Genomic DNA, 24,469 nt, shown 5'->3' on the forward strand with positions numbered 1-24,469 from the left:
GGCCCTCTGCAACTCAGTGAGACCTGGTTTCAAATTAAAGAATAAAAAAATAGGGCAGGGGGTGTAGCTCGGAGGTCGAATGCCCCTAGGTTCCATCCCCAATCCCCCCCCCAAAAAAAAGAAAAAGATGGCAAAGAGCTAACTTCTTTAATAACTATTTCATGAATATACAGTTTGTTTTGTAGTACTGGGCCATTCTACCAGCTGAGGCTGGCCTTGAACCTGTGATCCTCTTGTCTCAGCCTCCCAAGTACTGGGATTACAAGTGTGCACCACAGTCATTTTTTTAAAAAAGAAAAAGTGCAACCTGAGAATTTGTTAGAACAAAGTAATTTTTCATCATTGACAAGGGTGAGAAAATGGGAGAGTACACCACTTTCAAAAGCAGACAGAACCTAGTTCTATTAATACATTGTTGATGCAACTTTAGAGGTAAGCATTTGGCAACAACTATCACAACTTTAACACCTATCTTGAACTGGCATCTTTTAGAAATTTAATCTATACAACATGTAAAAACTTGCAAGATACTCATTGCAACATTGGTTTTTAACAAGTGACCCTATGTCTATAAATTATGTTAAGGGACTGGTTGAACACATTGTTACCTCTGTACACTGGAATTTATGTGACCTTAAAGTAAGTCTACATGTATTGATAATAACTGGATAACCATGGTTACCTTTAAATTCCAGAAGTCTTGTACTATGCTGTATATAGTATAAGAAGTACATGTGAATATGGGAAATTATATAGAAATCAAACTGCCTTTAAGACTGAAATTTGGTCAAAGAGGGGAAATCCTTAGAATTATCATATATATATATAATAAATATAGTTTTTCAGTTTAACAAAGATATAGGGACACAAAAGGTAGTAGGCAATACATAGTTTTCCTACATCCAATCAGGAAACTTAATACGGGGAATTTGGCTCATTGATTTAGGTACTAAGTTATCTATGGCAAGGTATTAAGAGTGAAAAGATTTACCTTAGCAAGTGACAATGTGTTAAAATCAACTGAAGGAGAGGGTGCTTATGTATGTATGTATGTATGTATGTATGTATGTATGTATGTGTAATATATATATGTGTGTATACACACACACACGTGTGTGTGTTGCTGCACGATACTGCTTTTTTGATGGTTCTTAAGGTTCAATTACCCTTGCAAACACTCAATATGAAGCCATGCTACCTGAGTTAGAATTCCAACTCCAGTACTTACTAACAATAAAGTTAATTTAACTTCTGTGCCTAGTGTTACTGATCTGTAAGAAGGAACTAGTCCCAGTTCTGAGGATTATATGAATTAATGAGTATTAAGCACATAAAATAATGCCAGGTACAGAAAGTACTCACTAAACACATATAATGTACACTAAGCAGTATGCTTCATAAAATGTAACAGCTCCAAGTTTTTCTTATGCCAGAATTCAGTAGAGCTACTTAGTGTGGCAAGGCAGTAAAAGTGGGAGGGAATAAAAAGGTAGAAATAAACACAGGTAATAGGTTGTAAAGAGCTAATACCCTCTAAACTGTTGATACTATGTGTAATGATCTCTATTTTACTATAATTATTGAATTTATACCTGCCTTAGCCACTCCTTTCTGACTATAAAATTGAGACGAGGAAATGAGCAGTTTATTTGGTGGAAGTTTATCTGAAAACTGACCAATGTTTTTATCTCTTACAGGCAGTCCTACAGTGTAGGGGGAGCAATGCAGGAACTTGTAGGACCTGATGGACAAAAATGGGCCAATATGGATCCACAAGAACGAATGTTAGCAGCTGCTACTGCTTTTACCCATATGTGTGCAGGACGGGGTGAAGGAGATTTTAGGAGAGAAGCCCAGTCTCTCCAATATGATCCCTATAGTAAAGCTTCAGTGACCCCAGGGAAGAGACCTGCTCTTCCTTTGCAGCTGCAGTACCCCCATACAGAAAGTCATGTTACTTCAGAAACAGCATCAGAGGTCTCCCAAAGACTCCGAAAGCCAGCAATGAAAAGAAAGGTGCTGCGTAGACAGCCAGGTGGGGAAGTATTAGTGACAGATGAGTCAATTATCAGTGAATCAGAATCTGGCACAGAAAGTGATCCAGATCTCTGGGACTTAAGACAAAGGCTGATGAATCTGCAGTTCCAGGAAGACAGGGAATCCCCAGCTGATATTTCACAAAAATTTAATCTACCTTGTGATTACCAAGGAATTTCACAAGATCAGCTCATTTGCTATCTACAAAAAGATGGGATGGGCCCTCCAGCTTATGAACAAGACCTTATTGTTGCCAGCAGACCCAAATCCTTTATTCTCCCAAGGCTGGATCAGTTAAACCGAAATCGGGGCAAGATAGACCGCGTAGCCCGATATTTTGAGTACAAAAGGGACTGGGACTCAATGCGATTACCTGGCGAAGATCATAGGAAGGAGTTGCGCTGGGGTGTCCGAGAACAAATGCTTTCTCGAACAGAACCCCAATCTAAGCCTCAACACATATATGTTCCAAACAATTACCTTGTACCAACTGAGAAGAAAAGATCTGCTCTTCGATGGGGTGTTCGTTGCGACCTTGCAAATGGTGTCATGCCGAGGAAGCTTCCCTTCCCTCTTTCTCCTTCTTAAGTTCTTTCCTGTCTCTCCATAGGGATGTTTAGGCTAACCTGGTTCCTTATATATATAAAATCTTTTAAACAGAAACAACTGACCTAATAATCCAACATTACATGGAATAAGAAAATGCAAAAATTGCAAGAGAAACCATGCTAGAGAAAGGAACCTATCTGGTATTTGTATTTTGTCAAATTAGTAAGCATTTCTGTTCAATACTCTTACCTTGAGCCAACATGAACTGTTGTTTTAATGTTTATAGTTGAACATTAAGCTTATTAAAGAGTTTTAGAAATTTGTGTAATTTTTATTTTTACTAAATACTTCCCAAAGTAAGTAAGATGATCTTAAACCTAGGCTATGATTCTGCTTCTGATCATACTCTCCATGGCACTCTCATCATCTAAGTGGGAGCCAAAGGGAAGGAACAAAAGCCTGCTTTTATATAGTCCTAAAGGATGGCAGACTAATGGCACAGATAATCCCCCACTACACAAGGGGTATTGTATATCCACATGACTGTAAAATGCTTTTTAACAGATGCCTCAAACAGTATTGCATGACATAAGATCCTAACCCAAGTTTTCAGAATTATTTCAATGACATAGTGCCTGCCAGTTGTCACTTCTAGAATTCTGTGCTTTTTGTAATTCACTGCATGTTTTCTTTGAAATTATGCTCAATAGGATCTGGAAACATCCAGAATCAGATGTAAACATAATTACTAAGGCTGAACTGTCTGGGTACAGATCAAGATACTAATTGTACTTAAATTCCCCTTATACTGAAATATACATTCTGGATATTTCTTATCCAATGAGCATCTAAAACCTGGACCTTTTCAGTTTTAGTACTTGAGAGTACAAGAGTAATGGCAGGAATAGCTTGCATGTGCAAGGAAAAAAATTAAATGTGAATGACTCATCAATTATCCACTAAAACATGTTTTCTGCAAAATATTTGAGGCTACATAATACATTCGCCCACTTTAATTGCTAGGCATTTATCAGGAAGAGAAGTAATCAGTGACTCAGATATGTACAAGATGTATTCACTGCAAATAAGTGAAAACTGCCCTGAGAGTAGCAAGTGTCTATTTTTTTTATTTATTTTTTGGTGGTACTAGGGTTCCTGGAAGCCCTTCTAACCTCCGGGCTACACTCCCAGACCTATTACTTTTTTTTTTTTTTTTTTTTTTTTTTTTCGGGAAACAGGGTCTCCTAAGCCAGCACGCATCACTGGCTTCTGCCTCCCTGTCTCTGTCTCTGCCTCCCAAGCGCGGGGATTACAAGCGTGCACCACCACACCCGGCTGCAAGTGTCTATTTAAACAGACATTAGAATACCATGGAAACTAATGGAAATTGTGAAGTAAGCAAATAGCCATATAACATGTATCTCAAAAGTCATTTACTCATATACACAGAACACGGGAAAATTAAAGCCCAACTTAGGGTAGTGGGGCTAAAGTTTTTATACCTTAGTTCTTCAAAATCTTGCATTTGTGTATGGTATTGGGGATTGAACTGGGATATTCTAACACTGAACTGCACCCCTAAACCTAGTTTTCATTTTTGAAACATGGTTTCACTAAATTGTGGAGGGTCTTGCTTATATTGCTGAGGTTGTCCAGAAACCTGAGATCCTGTCTCAGCCTCCCAAGTATTGAGATTACAAGCCTGTGCTGCCACGCTCAGCTCTTACGTGGACCTTATATGGATCTTAAGGTCCAAATTCTCCAGGTGAGCATGTTGGCAAAGGCCTGTAATCCCAATACTTAGGAGGCTGATACAGGAGGATCACAGGTTTGGGGACAACCTCAGCAAATTAGCAAGGCTCTCCAGAGAAGGTAGAATGTCCCTGGTTTCAATCCCCAGTATACACACATGCATTGTCAAAGTGGTTATTCTAGTTAAAACTTTTATCTGAAGAATTAGGCCAGGGGGTGAGTCTTCATCAGGCTGATTTGTGGTGGTAAAAATGTCTTGAGCCCGACGTGTGTGGGGAGGTGGGGGTGGCAGTACTGGGCACCCGACCCATAGGCATTCCACCTCCAAGCTAAACCCCCAGCCCTATTTTATTCTGAAACAGGGTCTCACTAGGTTGATGAGTCTCACTATTTGCTAAGGCTGCCCTCGAACCTGCAATCCTGCTGTGTCTGCTTCTCAAGTACTGGGATTACAGGTGTACGCCTCCATGCCCAACTGAACCCGACTCTCTACTCAGTAAAAAGCTTTCCCTAACACACCAAACCTCTTTTGGAGTGAATGTAGCAGTTCCCTGGCTGACATGTAACAAATGGGAAGGGGACGCCAAATTACTATAAAAGGGAATTCGTGTGTGCACTAAATGACTATAAAACAGCCATCACCAGACGTTCAATATTTTTTTGAACTTAAAAAAGGAGTTATCTCTAACATATCAGTAACCAATAGAATGAAGAAATAGCATTCCTCGCGACAGAGGGAGGGAGGACTCCCATACAAAAGATTAGGAGACCTGCACCATGAGTACTGGAAAATACTGGTATGTAAAGCAATCCTCAAAAGAGCTTGTAAATTGTCGCCAAGCCTTCCTCCCACCCCACAGACTCCTGGGCTCCCCACTTGTACCACTGCTCACTTTTTGAGCAAACAATTCTAATAAATGCAGGAGAGATTTAACTCCACAATCCACGGATCTTCCACCAGTTGCGGAACTGAATTAAGCCCCTGCTGTTGCGACTTCCGTCCAAGAGCTCCAGAACTAACCGACACAGTAAGTCTTACGCCACGGCCCCTGTCCATGCACCAGCGCTTTCCTAAAAGGATCAGAGTACGAGGAAGACGGGAGGGAAGTAATGATAACCATACGGTTGTATGTCCATGGGCTCCTTGCCGGATAGCCAGAAAATAACCCACCGCGCAGGCTACACTTACCTTCCGGTCGCGACCGCGCGCCAGAGTGAGAACGGAAGCTGTCGCTCTGCGTCACTAGCGCGCGGGGCCTCATGGGAGGTGCAGTCACTTGTGGGAAAAGTAGTTCTGAGGCCCGGGTGCGGCTAGACGCCGAAATTGCCTCCCTCTAGGTCTTTCAAAGCAACCACTCTTTCTCCACCCGAGAGGGCAGGATCTGGAGCCTGTGCAAGGACAAGAACAAAACGGGAAATTCTAGTGCGGCGTTAAGTAATAGAAAAGAGGTGCCTTTCAACTGCAACCTTTCATCCTTACTTGAAAATTACGAGACTGAAGACCCTAGCCTGATTTTGTACCGTGTTTAATCGGTACAAAGTTATCACTGAGAGACGAAAACATTTACTATTAAAATTTAAATGTAGCCTCAAAACAAATGACTAGAGGGCCCTGCAGTATATGGACTCTGACGCTCAGAGAGTTACTTCAGCACCACGGAGAGATCACGGCCACAGCGGAACTTGGGTTTTTGTTTCTTTCCCCAATTCCAGAGCCGCTACCCCATCTCTGAAATCTCAAATTCCAATCAGAAAACTGGAAAAGAAATCTGCTTCTTTTGTCCACACTTAAGTCATCAGTACAAGGGCTCCATCCCGGATGGTGCAGCTATCTTTAGTAGGTAGAAGTTGTACTGAAAGGCAAACGGTTTTCTCGGCGTTGCTTTAAGGATAGACATCTCAGAATGGAAATTCAAGTAAGCAATACGGGGAATCATCGCAGCCTTCTAAGAGCAGAAACGGAAGCCAGCATTTGGAGTCTGCATCCTTCACGCTCGAGATCATCAAATCAACCTCATTCTGTTCCTTTCTTACATTTTGCGATGCGCAGGCAGAAACCCGTGGGAACACAGGTGTGCGATGCCGCCTCGCCACCGGGAAAACTGTCCGGGTGGTGTGTAGAGGAGTTAGAAGTCTCGGGTCAGCAGGGGAGCGGCCCTCGAGTCGGGGCTGAGACCCGCAGCCCGCGGTCGGCCGCGCCTCCCCCTCCCCCCGCGGCGGCCGCGCCTGCGCACCGCGGGCCGAGCGAGCCCATTGGCGGCCGGGGGGCGGCGCCGCGGCGGTGGAGCACGTGCGGGGCGGGGCAGCGGTCGCAGCTATGGCGTCGTTACTTTGGGGAGGCGACGCGGGGGCGGCGGAGAGCGAGCGGCTGAGCAGCCACGTAACCGCCACCGCACCGGGAGGGCGGGGGCGGGACAGGGACTCCGGAGGGCGGCGTGAGGGCCCCGAGTGGTGTCAAGCGGAGGGGAGATGCGGGTGTGGAAGAGGGCCCTGGAAGAGGAGCCGCCTAGAGACCAGACCTTTGGTTTGAAAGGGCCCAGTGAAGACACCCGGAAATCCAGGGGGGGAAGGCAGCTAGCATTCCCATCTGGACTCCGAGATTCCTTCCGGCTCTCTTCTTTAAGCTAGCTTCCACCTTGTATCTGCAAATGCGTTTTCCTAGTTATCATCCCCTTGCCCATGCTGTGACCTCCAAGTACCAGAGGCCCAACCAAGAGGAACTACATTTCTGGAATTTCATCTCCAGAAAGTCTCTTCCGATTTGAGAATAATTCATTCGGGAGACCTATTCCTGAAACAAACCCATTAGTTCTTAGCATTGCAAAGGAAACCGTTTTGGGGTGTTTTCCCTGAACCCCTTCCAACCTCTTCCCTGTTGTAGGAGAGCACTGGGCTGCTTGAGGGCTTGCTTCTTAATATTGGTTGAAATTTGTATCTTTCAATAGTTTTCAAGCCTCATCCACCCCCGGAAGAACCTTCGGGGTATTAGAAATACCACAGTCCCAAACATAGGTGAGTGCTATTAGGGTAAAACAGACTGGCCTTAATTAAGTAAAAAGCTTTGCTTTCATTATGTCCCTGCCAGCTGAAATACCTTTGGTTCGCTTAATTTAACATTCAGCACCCTCCACTACTCTCCAGATCGTTTTTATTCTTTATTCCATGGGAAGGCTCTTTCACATACTCTTCTATACTTTGGGAAATTGGGAAGGAAAATTGGAAAAGGGCGCTACCTTTATGTTCAGCATTTATGTTTACATTTATTGTTTCTCTTCTGTCCTTTTTAGATGGTTCTCTTAATAACACCGAAGAAGAAGATGAAGATGATGTAGGTAGGAGATAAATTCATTGGCATGCATCTGCTAGCATTTTGTTTCAGTGTATCGCTTTCACAATGTGAAATGGCTAATTCCTCAGATGGAAAAGAACAATCTTTGGTTCTCTTTTCTTTCCCAGTAGTGAATATCAAGAAATACTGAATTAGGAGAGGAGGGGGTATGTTTCTTTAGAGTAAGTTGAAATGGAATAGGTAAGGAGTTAAGAATTTCCCACTGGCAGAGAATGATGGAGATAAATGTTGACTTGCTTGATATTAGAAATTAGGGTAACAGCAGAACATAAAAAAAACTGATCTTATTAAAGAAGGAATTCTCAGTGCTATGCCATTTTTTCTAGAACCTTCTTTTAGAAGAAAGATGAGAGTAAGCTCAGTTGTTTGATATACAACCACTATAGGAGAGAGAGAGCAACTTGTTAGATGTAATTCAGGAGACTTGATGTGCCACTTTTTATTTTTGGTTTCTAGTGGATTTGGCAGCTAATTCACTATTAAACAAGTTAATCCGTCAGTCCTTAGTTGAATCGAGTCACCGAGTAGAAGTATTGCAAAAGGATCCCAGCTCTCCACTCTACTCAGTAAAAACATTTGAAGAATTGAGGCTGTGAGTATTTTAAATCTTTTAGTATGGGAAAATGCTAAAGTGCAGCACAGAATAAAGTAATCTGCTAAGAATAAAAAACATAATTGTATTTTAATATTCATTACTAAGGTGGATGTGGCAACTTTGTATGCAATTTAAAAAGAATTCTAAGATAACCTAGTTGCTTAGCACATTGAGAACACTGTGTGTGCGTGTGTGTGTGTGTGTGTGTGTGTGTGTGTGTGTGTGTGTTACTAGGGGTGGAACCCAGAGGCTTTTCTACCTCCGGGCTATACTCCCAGACCTATTTTTTATACTTTATTTGGAAATAGGGTCTCACTAAGTTGCTGAGAGCCTCACTAAGTAGCTGAGGCTGGCTTTGAACCTGTGCGATCCTCCTGTCTTAGCCTCCCAAGTGCTGGGATTACAAGCATGTGCCACCACGCCCAGCTAAATTGAGAACATTTTTGATGGTAAAATATTTTAATCTTATGGTGCAAAGGAAGATAGCTGAGGCAGGCACAGCCCTATTGTCACTGTCAATATCAGAGTCCAGATACAGAGGCATTGATGACCCTAACATCTAGCCTCACCCCCTTTAGATAAGTTACTAGTTTTTACTTTCCTGACTATATTTATTCTCAAATGGTATTAAAAAGAATAGCTTTCCCAAGTGGATTTGTACTCCCTAGGACTTTATCAATTGACATTAAGGAAATATAGTTTAACCAAGAGACAGAGTTACGGTTATATTTTACCCAATCAGGGCCATTTTGTCCATCCTGCATGGTAACATTTTGGCAACCAGCCAGAAAGTCCAGACAGACCCTTTCCACATAGTCTTTAACCAGTTGCTAATATTGAGAATCTATGGACCAGGCTAAAGAGCCTCAGAGCCACTTTTCCCAGGGAATCAACACCAGGACTTTACCCTGCTCAGCACTGCTGACCTTTCAGCACATAATTTTACTTTTTCAGTAGAGAAATGAATTAGGGGTCAAGAAGTCATCTTATTTGGTGAGTAATTTCAGCACAAGTGACCATATTTCTGTTTCTCCTTCGCTCTGGTTTGGCTTTCATTACAAGGGTCCTGGTCAGTATTTGACTTCCAGCAGAAAGCCTTGGTTTGGTAACATGGGCTGTGCAAAGAGTAAAATTCCAAAATCCTGATGCCTAGATGTTTCCTAAATGGTATAAAAGACCTATGATTAATAATTGGTTGCCAGTCATATAACAATTCATCTACCATCCAATTGTGCATGTCATTAAAGGTGGAAGTGGTCTGACCCACTGGCTTTATCCTCCTTCTAACATTTTTTTGGGGGGTGGGAAGGAAGAAGTGTGGTATTGGGGATTGAACCAAGGAGCATTCTACCTCCAAACTATACCCTCAGCCCTATTTTATCTTTACTTTGAAACAGGGTCTTGCTAGGTTGATGAGAGTCTCACTGCTTGCTGAGGCTGTCCTGGAAACTGTGATCCTCCTCTCTCAGCCTCCCAGTGTGTGCCACCATGCTCAGCTTAACATTTTGCAAAACTCTGGGAAAGATGCATTTTAAAATACTTTGAGGCAGATCACAAGTTCAAGACCAGTCTGGGTTAGTTAGAGGACCCTATCTACAGATAAAATAAAAAGGACTGGCATGTAGCTCAGTGGTAAAACACTTGCCTAGCATATACAAGGCCCGGGATTCAAGTCACGGTAACACACATGCACGTGCACGCACACATGTGTACACACACACACACACACACAAACCGCTTCAGAAGGGTAAGGTAACAGAAAATAATCACCTCAATAAAACTTTGTCTTTTCTGAAAATTGCCATTAAAAACACCAGTGTCATCCACAAAGTGGAACTGAACAATAAATGTTACTTAGCTCTCTGCTTCTGTGGAAAATATAACTCTCCTGAAAAACTGACATGCTCCTTTTAGCAAATGATTTTTTTTCTCTTTTTGCTTTAACAGAAAGTTCAACTTTGTATCCTTACCACTGTCCTTGCCAAGGTTTATAGCATAGCTTCTTATTTTAGTAATCCAGCTGTAGAGGCATGATTGTTTATGTTTTAGAGTTGAAGTATGAATGATATATTTCTAAATATTGCTTCTAAAGTGGCTTAATATAGAAATATGCCTTTAAAATATATATTTCTGAAGCTTCTGACAAACCATAGGTTTTAAGTGTTTGATAACTTTTCTTTTATAGAAAGGAAGAGTTACTGAAAGGGATCTATGCAATGGGATTTAACAGGCCATCCAAAATCCAAGAGATGGCTCTTCCTATGATGCTGGCACATCCGTGAGTTTCCAGGGTAGTGGTATTCCAACTTCGTTATTTATAGTCTCTTTTTTTCAATTTATGCCCAGGCTCACATGTTCAGTTTAGGCCCAGTGATCTCCTCTTTTCTCCAGACCCCAGAACCTCATAGCACAGAGCCAGTCTGGAACAGGAAAGACAGCTGCCTTTGTCTTGGCCATGTTAAGCAGAGTGAATGCATTGGAGTCATTCCCGCAGGTAAGAAAGGGCTGCTGGAGAGCTGCAAATCCTTGCACTGATAGCGATATTTTAGTAGTAGGTAATATTACTGTAAGTATACTATTAGGACTACTGCAATGGTATGGTGATATGTAGAATAGGCATTGTTTCACAACATCATAGAGCACTGGGCAGCAGTGATGGTTGTAATCTCAGTCTCTTTACCTACTAGTCTCTTTACCAGCTAGACAAATGTCTCAGGCAAGTTAGTTAATCCTTCTGTTTGCTTGTCTGTGAGGACAGGAATCATAGTTGATCTGTTCACCCTTGAATCCTAACACCAAGCCAATGCCTGGCTTGTAGAAAACACTCATTAAACATTGAATGAATGAGTAGTTTTCTCATAGGGCCATGGTGTGGGTTCAGTCACACAACATAAACTTTTATTTAATACTGTGCCTGGCATAAAGTAAACAGGCAGTGTAATGGCTTTTTGGCAGTGGGGCCAGTTTACCTCACTGACGAATTTAGCAGAGAAGGAAGCTGACATACAGAGAGGTCAGTGGCTTTGCCGAGGCCACACAGTGTGGCTGATTGAGGACTGGCACCCAACTCACAGTTCTCCTAGCCTAGTATCCACTCATGCAAAGTGTCTTTCAGGCTTTCCCTCTTCCTCCAAAGAGTGCTGGCTGACTCCTTTGACAAGCTGACTTCCCAAAATGCTAATTGCTGTGAGGAAGATTAGGGCTTTCTCAGCAAGTTTGTGTTAAGATCAGCAGGGTTAGCTATAAATACACTTAAGGTCAGGCATAGGAAATCTTGTGCTTTTTTGACAAGGTTGGTGAAATTAAGGTTTGATGTTTTCAGTCAGAGTTATTCAAGGTAGTTGAGTGTGGTGATACATGTCTGTAATCTCAATACTTGGGAGGCTGAGACAGGAGAACTGCAGGTTTGAGGCGAGTTTGAGCAGTTTAGCAAGAGTTTCAAAATAAAAAAGGGATATAGCTTAGGGTAGAATGCCCTTGGATTCAATCCTCAGTACCAAGAAATAAAATAAAAGATTATTCAGAATAAACTGTGCTCGAGCACCTGTTGAAAAATGTACATGAAAACTATTTTTAGAAGCCCGGTGTGGTGGCGCACGCTTGTAATCCCAGCATTTGGGAGGCTGAAACCAGAGGATCGCGGTTCGTGGGCAGCCTCAGCTACTTGGTGAGGCTCTTTGCAACTCAGTGAGATCCTGTTTAAAAAATAAAGAATAAAAAAGAGAGCTGGGGGGTGTAGCTCAGAGGTAGAATGCCCTTGGGTTTCATCCCCAGTACTGGAAAGAAAAAAAAAAACTATTTTTAGCACTTTGGCTCTGTTTTCTATCACGGACTCCTAACTGAAGTGCATAAATGCATTAGGTATTACCATTTTATTCCACGCACATCTTCATTCATACGCTGCCATTTTTAGGGGAGATGGAATAACAAATGAAAGAGTTTGAAAGAATGTTGTTCTGACATGATTAGATAGGTAGATAGATCATATATCAGTGGATTTGATTGAGCAGAGTTTCCTGGAAAGAGACAGATTCTTACTATCAGGCAAGAAGTTTAGCAGCTCAGGCTCAAGCTGTGATTTGGTCCTGCTTTCTCTTATTGATTCCAACTCTATATCCCATTCTTTTACTAAAAGAGGGTGACTGTAACTTGTGTTTCTAAATAACCCTTTAGAGAGGAATATACATTTTTAAAAAGCTGTTTCTCCATCCTTCAGCCCCTCCCTCTCTCATATGCAGCATTCACCTAGAATTTGTCAACTCTTAAATGGTATTCAATTTTAAATGTTGTATTTACCCAAAGCCTCCAGTGTCATTTCTGTGCCTCTCCTGGTACAATTTGTGTGTGTGTGTGTGTGTGTGTGTGTGTGTGTGTGTGTGGTGGTACTGGGGGTGGAACCCAGAGGCTTTCTACCTCCGGGCTATGCTCCCAGACCTATTTTATATTTTATTTGGAAACAGGGTCTCACTAAGTTGCTGAGAGCCTCACTAAGTAGCTGAGTCTGGCTTCGAACCTGTGTGTGATCCTCTTGTCTCAGTCTCCCAGGTGTGGGGATTACAAGCGTGCGCCACTACACCTGGCTTCCTGGTACAAATTTTAATTGTAGTTCAAACTTAAGTGATGGATTTTATGAATCTTTCTCCTCCCCTCTTCTTTCTGTCTCTCTTTATCTCTCCCTCTCTCTTCCCCTCTCACAGTGCCTCTGCCTGGCTCCTACCTATGAATTGGCTCTGCAGACTGGCCGTGTGGTTGAGCGGATGGGAAAATTCTGTGTGGATGTTGAAGTGATGTACGCCATCCGAGGAAATCGAAGTATGTACTAATAAGCCAGTCCAGCTGATGTTTTAAATCCTGGCTTCACTACTAGCAAAGATGTTATGACTTCTTTGCTTTCTCATCTTTAAAACGAGGGAAATAGTACCTGTATCATAGGGCTGTTATTAAAATTAAATGAAATGGCATAGATTGAGCGTTGTGTGCAATGCCTTGAACACAAGGACACTGTAAATGTTAGTGGTGTAATTTTCACATCCTGCGAGTGGGTGCCTTCATATATTGTTTACTTTGAGAATCAGAACAGCTTTTATTTTTGGATTTTTTCATTAAAGTACTATGTGTTTATTGTGAGAAGAAACTTTGAGATAGGAGATTTGAAGATAAAAGTCAAAGTTGTTCTTCCTTGCCCTCCAAAAACCTGTCTTAAAATGTAGTATTGTTATCAGGCAGACTATGCTTTTATTTTTTTTCCAGTAGGTTCTGGAGATTGAACCCTGGGGCATTCTACCTTGAGACTACACCCCCAGCTTTTTTTATTTTTTGTTTTGAAACAGGATCTTGCGAGATTGCCAAGAGTCTAAGATTCTGAAGCTGACTTCAAACCTAAAATCTTCCTATTGCTATTTTGAGCTGATATAAGCACCTATAAATGCACATATGTTTTTCTTCACTGAGTCTGTACAATAACAGGAAAACTTTCTTGTGTGCTATTCATTCTTGTGTCTCGCTTCACAATATCCTATAATTTATTTAATGTAATCTGTTGAACATTTTTGTTGTTTTTTATTAGGGGAAAGTTTGCAGTTTTTTCACAGCTGTAGTGTGGCTTCTTTCTTTCTTTTTTCTTTTTTTTTGAGACATGGTCTTACTGTGTTTCCCAGGCTGGTCTCAAATATGCACATTCAAGTGTTCTTCCTGCCTCGGCTTCCTGAATAAGCTAAAATTATAGGCATGCCAGCATGCCCATCTTGCAAAGTCATTTTCTAAATAACTGAAGAGCAGAAACAAATATATAAGACTACTATTACCATTAACCTAGAAACTCCAAAATTTATTCTAAAACTCTGAAAAATCTAAACCTGCCCATGCCCTTGGAGTTTGGACAGTCATCAGTCAGTAAGAACAGTGCTTTGGCCTCTGAGGTCTGAGACACGTGGCCTGTTGGAGTGAGGCGGTGACACCTGAAGGAGCACTGAACACCCTTTTCTCACTAGTTCCCAGAGGCACCGAAGTCACCAAGCAAATTATAATCGGCACTCCTGGGACTGTCCTAGATTGGTGTTTTAAGCGAAAATTGATTGATTTGACTAAGATTCGTGTGTTTGTCCTGGATGAAGCTGATGTGATGATTGACACCCAAGGATTCTCAGATCAGAGCATCCGGATTCAAAGGTAATCTTTCTATCTCATCCTTTCTTTGGGGTCCTCTGTCCAGATGAGACTGCCTTTCATCAAACTTCTGTGCATTCATATTCTAGTTTCAGCCACTTTATTTTTCCTCATCCCTATCCATCTGCCAAAAATATGTTAAAATATCTTGTCTGCCATTTTCTCTTCTCATATTCTCCATGTGTTTGCTAAGAAATACCTTACTTCTTTAGAATCAAATAAGTGGGAAGTAGTCAGCTGAGAAAGTAACACAGGTAGAAAGTCTGCCAGAAATCTACCAGATCCAGGGCCCAGTCTTAAAACAGTGTTTGGGAATCACTGGACCATACAATCTCTCACACTCTCTGTGGGCAATAAGTTTATTATTCCTGTATTCTGTCTTTATCTCAAAAGAGGTGATTTCTCTCTGACTTATCTGTTTTATTTTGTTTTGCAAAGATTATCATTTTTAGAGTCCACATATGAGTAAGATCATGTGATATGTCTTGCTGTGCCTGGCTTGTTTCACTTAATAATCTCTAGTACCACCCATCTTGTGGCAAATGACAGGATCTACGTCTTTCAAAGGCTGAGTAGTAGTTCATTATGTATATGTGCAACGTTTTCTTTTTGGTTTTGTTTTCTGTGGTGCTAGAGATGGAACCCAGGGGAATTTTACCTCTGAGACATATTTTATTATTTTATTTTGAAATAAGGTCTCACCAAGTTGTGGAAGCTGGCTGCAAACCTGCAATCATCCTGTCTTAGCCTCCTAAGTACCGAGATTACAGTCGTGTGCTACCACACCCAGCTTGCCACATTTTCTTTATCCATTGATTAGCTTGCCACATTTTCTTTATCCATTGATTAGCTGAGGGAAGTTTTGGTTTATTGCATTTCTTGGCTACTGTGAATAGTACTGCATAGGAATGTAGATTTCTCTCTCTCTCTCTCTCTCTCTCTCTCTCTCTCTCTCTCTCTCTCTCTCTTTTTGGTGGTACTGGAGTTCCTGGAAACCCTTCTACCTCTGGGCTGCACTTCCAGACCTAATTATATATATATATATAAAATTTTTTTTTTAATTTGGAAACAGGGTCTCTTAAGCCAGCAAGGCTGGCTTTGAATCTGTGCAATCGTCCTGTCTCTGCTTCCCAAGCACGGGGATTACAAGCGTACACCACCACACCTGGCACCTGGCTGTAGATGTCTCTTTAACATTTCCCAATACCCAGTAATGGAAGTGCTCCATCATACGGTACTTCTATTTTTAATATTAGAGGCCCCTCCATACTGTTTTTCATAATAGCCATACTCAAAAAGTTGATCTCATAGAAGTTGAGAGTAGAGTGGTGATTACCAGAGGCTGTAGGGAGTGGGGTTGGGGAGGGCTGAGGAAAGCTTGATCAGTAAGCACTGAGTTAGGTAGGAGCAAAAAAGGTTTTGGCGTGCTGTTGTGAAGTACCACAACTATAGATGACATTAATGTACTGCGCATCTCAAAAAGCTAGAAGAAAGGCTTTGAAAGTTTTCACTACAGCCTGGCATGGTGGTGCACACTTGTAATCCCAGTACTTGAAGACTGAGACAGGACAATTGCAGGTTCATGAAAAGCCTCAACAACTTATCAAGGTCCTCTGCAATTTACTATGACCCTGTTTGAGTAAAAATAGGGCTGGAAGTTAGTTTAAGAGGTATAATGCCCCTGGGTTCAATCCCTAGTATCACAAAAAATATCTTTTTCATTCTAAAGAAATGATCAGTGTTTAAGGAGATAAATATATTTGACCTGATTTAACCTTTATGTGACATATACATGTATCAAAATATCATGTGGTGTACCCTATTAATAGGTACAATTTTTTGTTGTCATAGGTCATTTAAAAATAAACTTAATTTTTGAAGGTGTTATTATTACTGATGTATAAAATAGATACAGAGAAATAACATGACCCCTAAGAGTCCTGCTAACAGAGTTCTCAGAGGCCATGTCTGTGCCACAGTATCACCAGCACACCACAGTCCCCTGCAGACTTTCCCTATCACTAACCCCTCTTTCCCCAGGATTCACCTCTCTCCTGACTGTCAACTCCATGGATTCATTTCTCCTGTTTTGGAACTTTATGTAAACTATCCCTGTATTCATCATGGGCTCCATGTACAGTTTAGTTACTGCACTTTCCCCTTCTACCCACCCTCTTATTTATCTGCAGGTTCTCCTCATTCCAAATAAAGTTAGTCATGACTGTTGTTCTCCCCCCCCCAAGATATTAGTGCCCATGTTTCCTCTATCCGCATTTGCCTTTGTGTACTCCAGCCCTTCTGGCTCTGGGAGTCCACCTCACCTAAGGAGGAAATCAACTTGAAAAATCTCAGACTCTCCTGAATGTAAACGTAAACTTGGCTGTGAACTCCACAGACTGTGAAAGTGTTTTTCCAATTTCTTGGTAGCATGGAGGGTCAGGACACCCAGTTCTGTGCATAGAGGTGAAGCTTGCCATAGCAGGCAGGCCCCTGCTTGCTCCAAGAGAGTGCATGGTATAGCAGATGGCAAGTCTGTACTGCCTGGAGGGGAGAGCCAGCCTGGCAGCTGTATGACACCATCTTTCTTCTCTCTTCCAGAGCTTTGCCCTCCGATTGCCAGATGCTCCTCTTTTCAGCAACCTTTGAGGACTCTGTTTGGCAGTTTGCTGAGAGAATCATTCCTGAACCTAATGTTATCAAGTTGCGCAAAGAGGAGCTGACCCTGAACAACATTCGACAGTACTATGTGTTGTGCGAGAACAGGAAAGACAAATATCAAGCGCTGTGCAACATTTATGGGGGTATCACCATCGGCCAGGCCATCATCTTCTGCCAGGTACACCTGCCAGATGTATCAGCACTTATTATGCGTTATGTAGGTTGATCTTCAGAGCAGCTCTGAGTAATATTGATCTGTGTTGTGGTGGTGACACTGGGAAAGGTTGAGGAATGGACAGGATCTTCCATGTGATGATTAGTAGAGGTCCTCCTTATTCTACCACTTCCCCATGCAGACTGATGTTTATTGTCATTTTTACAGATACTCCATACTAGGTTAAGAATGTTGCATATCATTAATATTGCCCTGTTCTTATTTTCTGCTACCTGATATTTTCATGCTCCTGTGTTTTCTTCTTCCACCACCAATTGAATTCTTTTAAAATTCTTAAGTAAAATTGGGTAGCTACTTCACTACAGTGTTGTGAAAGCCCATGACCATAATGTATGTCTCGATTTTAGCCAGATGCCTGGCACACACAGAGTGCTCCTAGAGGGTCCATTGTGTTAATTATTATTACAATGTATCACTCTGTAATGTCAGCACCATATGAGGTAGACAGAGCTTGTTTATGTCCATTTTGTGGGTGAGAAAGCCAGAGCTCTGACTGGTTGAGAGGATGTGATGCTTAGAAGCACAGGCAGCGGGTGAATCCCCTTCCACATTCTAAGGCTCCTTGAGGGCCGAGGGCTATAAGCAAGCTCCTCTGCAGCCCTCTCTCTGCTGCCCCAGCCTGCACCCAGAGCACCGCTCATCGCGAAGCACAAGCATGGCCAGTCGGCTGTAACCAGGGGGGGTGTGCTGGGTTTTCTTTTTCCCATAGACGCGTCGAAATGCCAAGTGGTTAACTGTGGAAATGATGCAAGACGGCCACCAGGTGTCCTTGTTAAGTGGGGAGCTGACAGTGGAGCAGCGGGCTTCCATCATTCAGAGGTTTCGGGACGGGAAAGAGAAGGTTCTTATAACGACCAATGTTTGTGCACGAGGTGTGTGTGTTTAAAGTTGTATGTTGAGATATAATTTACACACATTTCAGTCTTTAATTACACAGTTCAGTCTTTAAGTGTACAGTTTGAGCAGGGCGTGGTGGTGCACAGCTCTAATTCTAATACTTGGAACACTGAAACAGGAGGATCACAGGTTCAAGGCCAGCCTCAGCAACTTAGTGAGACCCTCAGCAACTTAAACCCTGATTCAAAATAAAAAAATAAAACAGGGGTAAGAGTATAGATCAGAGGTAGAATGCCCCTAGGTTCAATCCCCAGTGCCAAAAATATATATGAGTTTGTATATATGTGTGTACATAAATACACACACATACAGTTTGGTAAGTTTCTATACATAGATAATCACTAAAATCAAAATACAAAACATGGCTGTCTCACCACAATTTCTTCCTGCTCCGTGTGTGTGTGTGTGTGTGTGTGTGTGTGTGTGTGTGTGTGTGTTACTGAGGGTAGAACCCAGGGGCTTTTCTACCTCCGGGCTATACTCCCAGACCTATTTTTTATACTTTATTTGGAAAGAGGGTCTCACTGAGTTGCTGAGAGCCTCACTAAGTAGCTGAGCTTGGCTTCAAACCTGTGCGACCCTCCTGTCTCAGCCTCCCAAGTGCTGGGATTACAAGCGTGCGCCACAACACCCAGCCCGATTTTTCATTTTTTAAATGGGTCTTGCTAAGTTCCTGAGGATCTTGCAATTGCTGAGGCTGGCCTGAAACCCATGACCTTCCTGTCTCAGTCTTCCAAATAATGGGATTACAGATGTGCACTACAACACCCAGATACTTGTGCCCCTTTGCCATCAGTCTCCTCTTCTCACAGGGCCTCTGATGACAACTGCTGATCAGATTTCTACCTCTATATTTTTGTCTCTTAAAATACCGCATAAATTAAGTCACACAGTTTGAAGCCTTTGCATCTGACTTCTTCCACCTGATAATGCTTTGGAGTTTCCTCTGTGTTGTTATACGTATCAGGGATCTGTTTCTTTTTATTGCTAGTAATATCCCGTTGATAGTTCCACTCACCAGTTGGATATTTGGAGTTTTTCCAGTTTGGGCTATTTTGAATACAGCTAGAATAAAAATTTGTATGTAGTTCCTTGTGTAGACATGTTTTTTTTTCCTCTTAGGTAAATGTCTAGGAGTAGAGTTGCTGGGTCATATGAAAATGCAAACTTTTTCTACCACACCATTTTGTGTTCTTACCAGGAGTGTAGGCAGGTGCATTTACTCTGCATCCTTACCAGCAACTAATACTGCCACTCTGATTTTAACCATTCTTGTAGATATGTCATGGTGGTTCATTGTGCTTTTAACTTGCATTTTTCTAATAATTAACAATTCCGAGCATCTCTAAGGTGTATTTATGTTTAAAACTGCTGACTACTAGAGGAAAAAATTGTTTTTTTCTAAAGAAACTTCCTTTGACTTTCTTTATTTCTCCTATATTCTTGCTTGGGCCCATGTTCAATCCATGCCCCCTAGTTCATTCCCAGCTCAGCAGGTACAACTGAAAGCTGCTGGGACAGGAGTGAAGCCCAGGACAGTCTGAAGTCCTGCTTATTGGGAGCTGGCCACTGAGGTTTTTGCCTTTCTGGACTGGTGCTGCCCAGTAGAACTTTTTGCAGTTGTGGAAATGTTCTATTCTGTGCTATCTGGTTGGTGGCCACTAGCCATATACATCTCTGAGGCACTTGATATGTGGCCCATGTGACTGAGGAACTGAAATTCTAATTTTAATTAATTTTTATTTAAATATCCACATGGGGGCCTCTCATGCTCTCCAGCTGGCCCATACTCTCCCTTGAATACGTATCTTCACTTTTCCTTCATAAACCTCTGCTTTTGTCTCTGAAAAATATAAATAAGTAAATAACATCCACATGGGGCTCATAGTCACCTATTATGAACTCCAGACCCTAGAGGAAAGCTCCTAGGAGAGCTCCAGGATGAGGGCCCCGGGCAAGGCAAGTGAGGGTCAAAACCCCCACAGCTGGGTAGTGTGGGAATGAAGTTCAGGGTTCACAGGAGCCTTCCTGGGCACTGTCAGATGTGAGAAGTTTTCAAGGAAGGGAGCAGCTCTGTGGGATGAGAACTTAGAGTGTGCCTGGGATGCGACAGTGCTTGTGAGTCAGGAGAGGGATTGGTGAGGCTGGGGGTGGCAGAGTCTTGAGCGGCTTGTCCTTTATCCAGTAGCTTCTGAACACAAGTGCTCTGGGCATGCTCTTGTGACCCTGGAAGGAGAGCCTGGAGGAGTGGGAGGGAAAGCAGCCTGGAAATCTGGCTGCAAGGCAAGGGAGAGAGACCTGAGCAGAGAGGAGCCAGAGCTGTGGCCTGGTGACAAGTCAAGGGCAGAGGCTAAAGGGCCTGCTGGGGACTCAGCACAGCAAAGGCACAAAGGAACGGGGGCTCTTTAGATGCCCCCTGCCCACACATATGTGCTTTGTACACATTTAGACTTCTGTAGAATCAGCCTCTGTTGACACTATTAACCAACACCGTAGACATCACAGAGTGTAAACAAACTGCCTGACCAAAGGACCTGTTTCAATGACATAAAGACAAGTTGGATTTTCAGAATTGTCTTTTTTTTTTCTTGCTGTGGTACTGGGGATTGAGCCCAGGGGATGTTTGGGTTCTAAGCTACACCCCCAGTTCTTCCTCTTCTTCTTTTTCTTCTTCTTATCATCCTCATCATCGTCATCATCATCATCATTTTTTTTGAAGCAGTGTCTCACTAAGTTCCCGAGGCTGGCTTCAAACCTGCAATCCTCCTGTCTCAGCCTCCCAAGTACTAGGATTACAGGCATGTCCCACTGCACCTGGCCCAGATTGTCTCTATTAATAAGAATCCCCTCAGCAAATGTGATCCTTGAGTGGCTTTGTCATGAGGAAAATCCCACATGACCCTACAGTGTTCTTCCTCTCCTAGGAATTGATGTGAAGCAAGTCACGATTGTTGTGAACTTTGACCTTCCCATCAACCAAGCAGAAGAACCAGACTATGAGACCTACCTGCACCGCATAGGGCGGACAGGCCGCTTTGGGAAGAAAGGCCTTGCCTTCAATATGATTGAGGTGGACAAGCTGCCCCTGCTCATGAAAATCCAGGACCACTTCAGTAAGTAGCCCCACACCCCAGGGGAGGCACCAGAGATGAGTTCAGCGGCTCAGGATTGTGGGGAGATAGAAGCTGCAGGCAAAGCCACACATGCTGGCACAAACTTGTAATAATCCCAGTACTTGGGAGGATCGCAGGTTCACGGCCAGCCTCCGCTACTTAGTGAGGACCTTGCAATTAGTGAGAACCTCTTTCAAAAATAAAGAATGGAAAATAGGGCTGGGGGTGTAGCTTGAAGGTAGAATGCCTCTGGGTTCAATTCCCAATACTAAATAAAATAAAGTTTAAAAAAAAAACAATCTGCAGTCAGAAGGCTTCTCATTCATAGGACCAGAGTCATAATCCCACATGACCTGATTGAATCAATACTTGTTATATGGTAGTTAAACGATAATTTAAAACTCGACAGTGAAATTTGTATGAGCTCATTCTGGAATCTAGAGCAGATATTCCCATCATATAAAGATGGAGTTATATAATAAAGTTATTTCAGATTACATATATAGAGATATATATACATAGATGAATAGGTGTGTGTGTGTGTGTGTGTGTGTGTGTGTAGTACCTGTGATTGAACCGGGGGTATTCTACCTCTGAACTATACACCAGTGTTTTATTTTTCCTTTTGTTTTTCCTTGGGGTAGTTGATTTTGAACACAGTGACATTCTACCTTTATACTAACACCCTCATCCCTATTTTTTATTTTGAAATAGGATTTTGGTGAGTTGCTAGGGAAGGCCTCACTTAGTTGCTGATGCTGGTTTAACCTGTAATCCTTCTGTCTCAGCCTCCAAAGTACTTGGATTACAGGTGTGCACACCACACCTGGATTTTATTTTTATTTTTATTTTTTTGCAGTACTAGTGATGGAACCCCAGGGGCATTCTACCTCTGAGCTACACCCCCGGCTCTATTTTTAACTCTTTATTTTTAAATAGGGTTTCACTAAGTTGCAGAGGGTCTCACAATGTAGCTGAGGCTAGCTTCAAACCTGCTATCCTCTTGTCTCAGCCTCTCAAATACTGGGATTACAAGTGTGCACCACCACACTCGACTTCAGATTTCTATTTTTTTTAAAACTAGGTATTGCTTAGTTGCCAAGATCTTACTAAATTGCTCATGCTGGCCTCGAACCTGTGATCCTCTTGTCTCATCCTCCCAAGTACAAGGATTACAGGAGTGTACCACCACAACTGGATTTGAGACTGTAATCTGTCACCAGCTTCCTCTCATGTTTACATTTTCATCTTTGCCCAACCCTCCAAGACAGGACAGTCCTAAATTCTGTGACATGCAGCCCTTCCTCTAGCCCCCTATGTAAAGAAAGCAGGCTCTGCTAGCCCAGTAGGTCTCTGGGCAGGCAGATGTACTAATAGAATTCTGAAGGGTCACATCACCTGGCATGTATAGTTCTCAAATGACCCCAAAGTGTATCATTGTAGCTGGAGTTAGTGCAAAAGAAACATTCAGTACCACTTGTTTATTTATTTATTTATTTACTTTTGGGCGGTACTGGGGATGGAACCTAGGGGCATTCTACCTCTGAGCTATACCCCAGCCTTATTTTTTATTGTTTATTTTGAAACAGTCTCACTGAGTTGAAAAGGGCCTCACTAAGTAGCTGAGGCTGTCTGTGAACCACAGTTCTCCTGCCTCAGCCTCCCTAGTGCTGGGATTATAGGCATGCACCACCACACCTGGCTCAGTACCACTTTCTAGGATGGTGATAATGAACCTTGTTTTGAAAACAGTGAGCACTGCCCAGGAAGTACACATAGGCACAGATGTAACATTATTTTATTTATTTAGTACTGTACCCCTAAGCTACACCTCCAGCTCTTTTTATTTTTCATTTTTAAACAGGATCTGGCTAAATTGCTGAGGGTCTTGCTAAGTTGCTGAGGCTGGCCTCAAACCTGCGATCTTCCTGTCTTAGCCTCCTAAGTACTGGGATTACAGGTGTATAGGACCACATTTGGTTGGAGTATTATTTTAAATGGCTTGCAGGCAGAATGTCATACACCCACTGACCCTTGAAGAGAGTGGACCAGGCACCCGCGTCAGGCTACCTGGGGAGAGCAGGGGCCGCTGCTGCAGTACAGTACAGCCTGGGCTTGGCTGTGACCTCGGGGAGCCTCCGTCCGGCGCAGGCTCTCGGCACTGTCCCCACACATTTGCTGCTGTTTGCTTTGGTTCCGCCATCGCTTCCTTGTGTTCCTGTCGCAAGGCTTTCTCTGCACGGTGCCACAGGAATGTACATCTTCAAAACCTTCACTGTCAGCCTGGGCTGCAGTGAACATTTAGGCCCTGGAATAAGACCGGCTCCTTTCTTTTTTCTTTTAGACAGCAATATCAAACAGTTGGATCCAGAAGATATGGATGAGATTGAAAAGATTGAATATTGAAGAAAGAACTCTTATTATTTGTGAGGGTCTTGTTTAAGTGAGAATGTTCCAGTGGATTTTGAAGGTAATTTTTTATGTTGAGGCTCTTTCAGTGTGAAAATGTGAAACTGTTCACGGATGGAAAATAAATGTCCATGGTATCCTTAAAGACCTGAAGTCTTTTTGAAACCAAATTGATGTAAATCACATGATCCTTTTGAATAATAAAAAATGAAAGCAAGATTCTTTCATTCTAATCTCTTCACAGGTAAATGTCTCCTTGTGGGTTTCTGGGCTGTTTGTGGATTTAGTGTACATAAGCAAAGCAGGTCCTGCCTCTGTGAGCCAGCACCACCAGGTGGCAGTAGAGGACTTTGCTGGTTTGGGAATTGGACCTGGTAGGACAAAGGGAAAAGTCACAGGCATTTTTTTCTGGACCTTGCTAAAAGGCTGCCTTTTCTAGCTATTAATGTCCCCTCCCGCAGCGCCCTTCACTCTCTTGTATATGCGTGCACATGTTCTGGGGTGAAAATTCAATTGAAGATTAAAATGAAATATTTGGAAGAGAGCATTTTGCTTCATAAAAGTTCAAGTGACATACAGATTTTCAGAATATGCTCCTCGTTTGTTTCTTACTGTCTTCAAATTAGAGAATATTTACTTCGTCACCAGTTATTTCATAGTCTCTGAAAATGTAGCTTTATTCTAGGCATTTCTTTACAATAGGCAATGGG

General features: G+C 42.4%; 2 protein-coding genes across 2 annotated transcripts; both read left to right on the plus strand.

Moving 5' to 3' along the window:
* Positions 1–1,701: 1,701 nt before the first annotated feature.
* Positions 1,702–2,625, plus strand: HYLS1 (HYLS1 centriolar and ciliogenesis associated; the record flags this gene model as incomplete). The annotated part of the gene is made up of 1 exon (XM_080707585.1): positions 1,702–2,625. Exon 1 carries the CDS (start codon positions 1,723–1,725, stop codon positions 2,623–2,625), a length of 903 nt encoding a protein of 300 aa, XP_080563711.1. The 5' UTR covers positions 1,702–1,722.
* Positions 2,626–6,655: 4,030 nt separating this feature from the next.
* Positions 6,656–23,756, plus strand: DDX25 (DEAD-box helicase 25; the record flags this gene model as incomplete). Its single annotated transcript, XM_080705081.1, is given in 13 exon segments — positions 6,656–6,763; positions 6,765–6,773; positions 7,284–7,350; positions 7,626–7,670; positions 8,144–8,279; positions 10,468–10,560; positions 10,674–10,776; positions 12,980–13,094; positions 14,273–14,450; positions 17,046–17,283; positions 18,050–18,212; positions 21,162–21,350; positions 23,695–23,756. Coding segments are annotated over 13 exon segments (1,506 nt in total).
* Positions 23,757–24,469: the final 713 nt, after the last annotated feature.

The sequence above is a fragment of the Muscardinus avellanarius genome (genome assembly GCF_963383645.1).
Source record: "Muscardinus avellanarius genome assembly, chromosome: 1".
NCBI lineage: Eukaryota > Metazoa > Chordata > Mammalia > Rodentia > Gliridae > Muscardinus > Muscardinus avellanarius.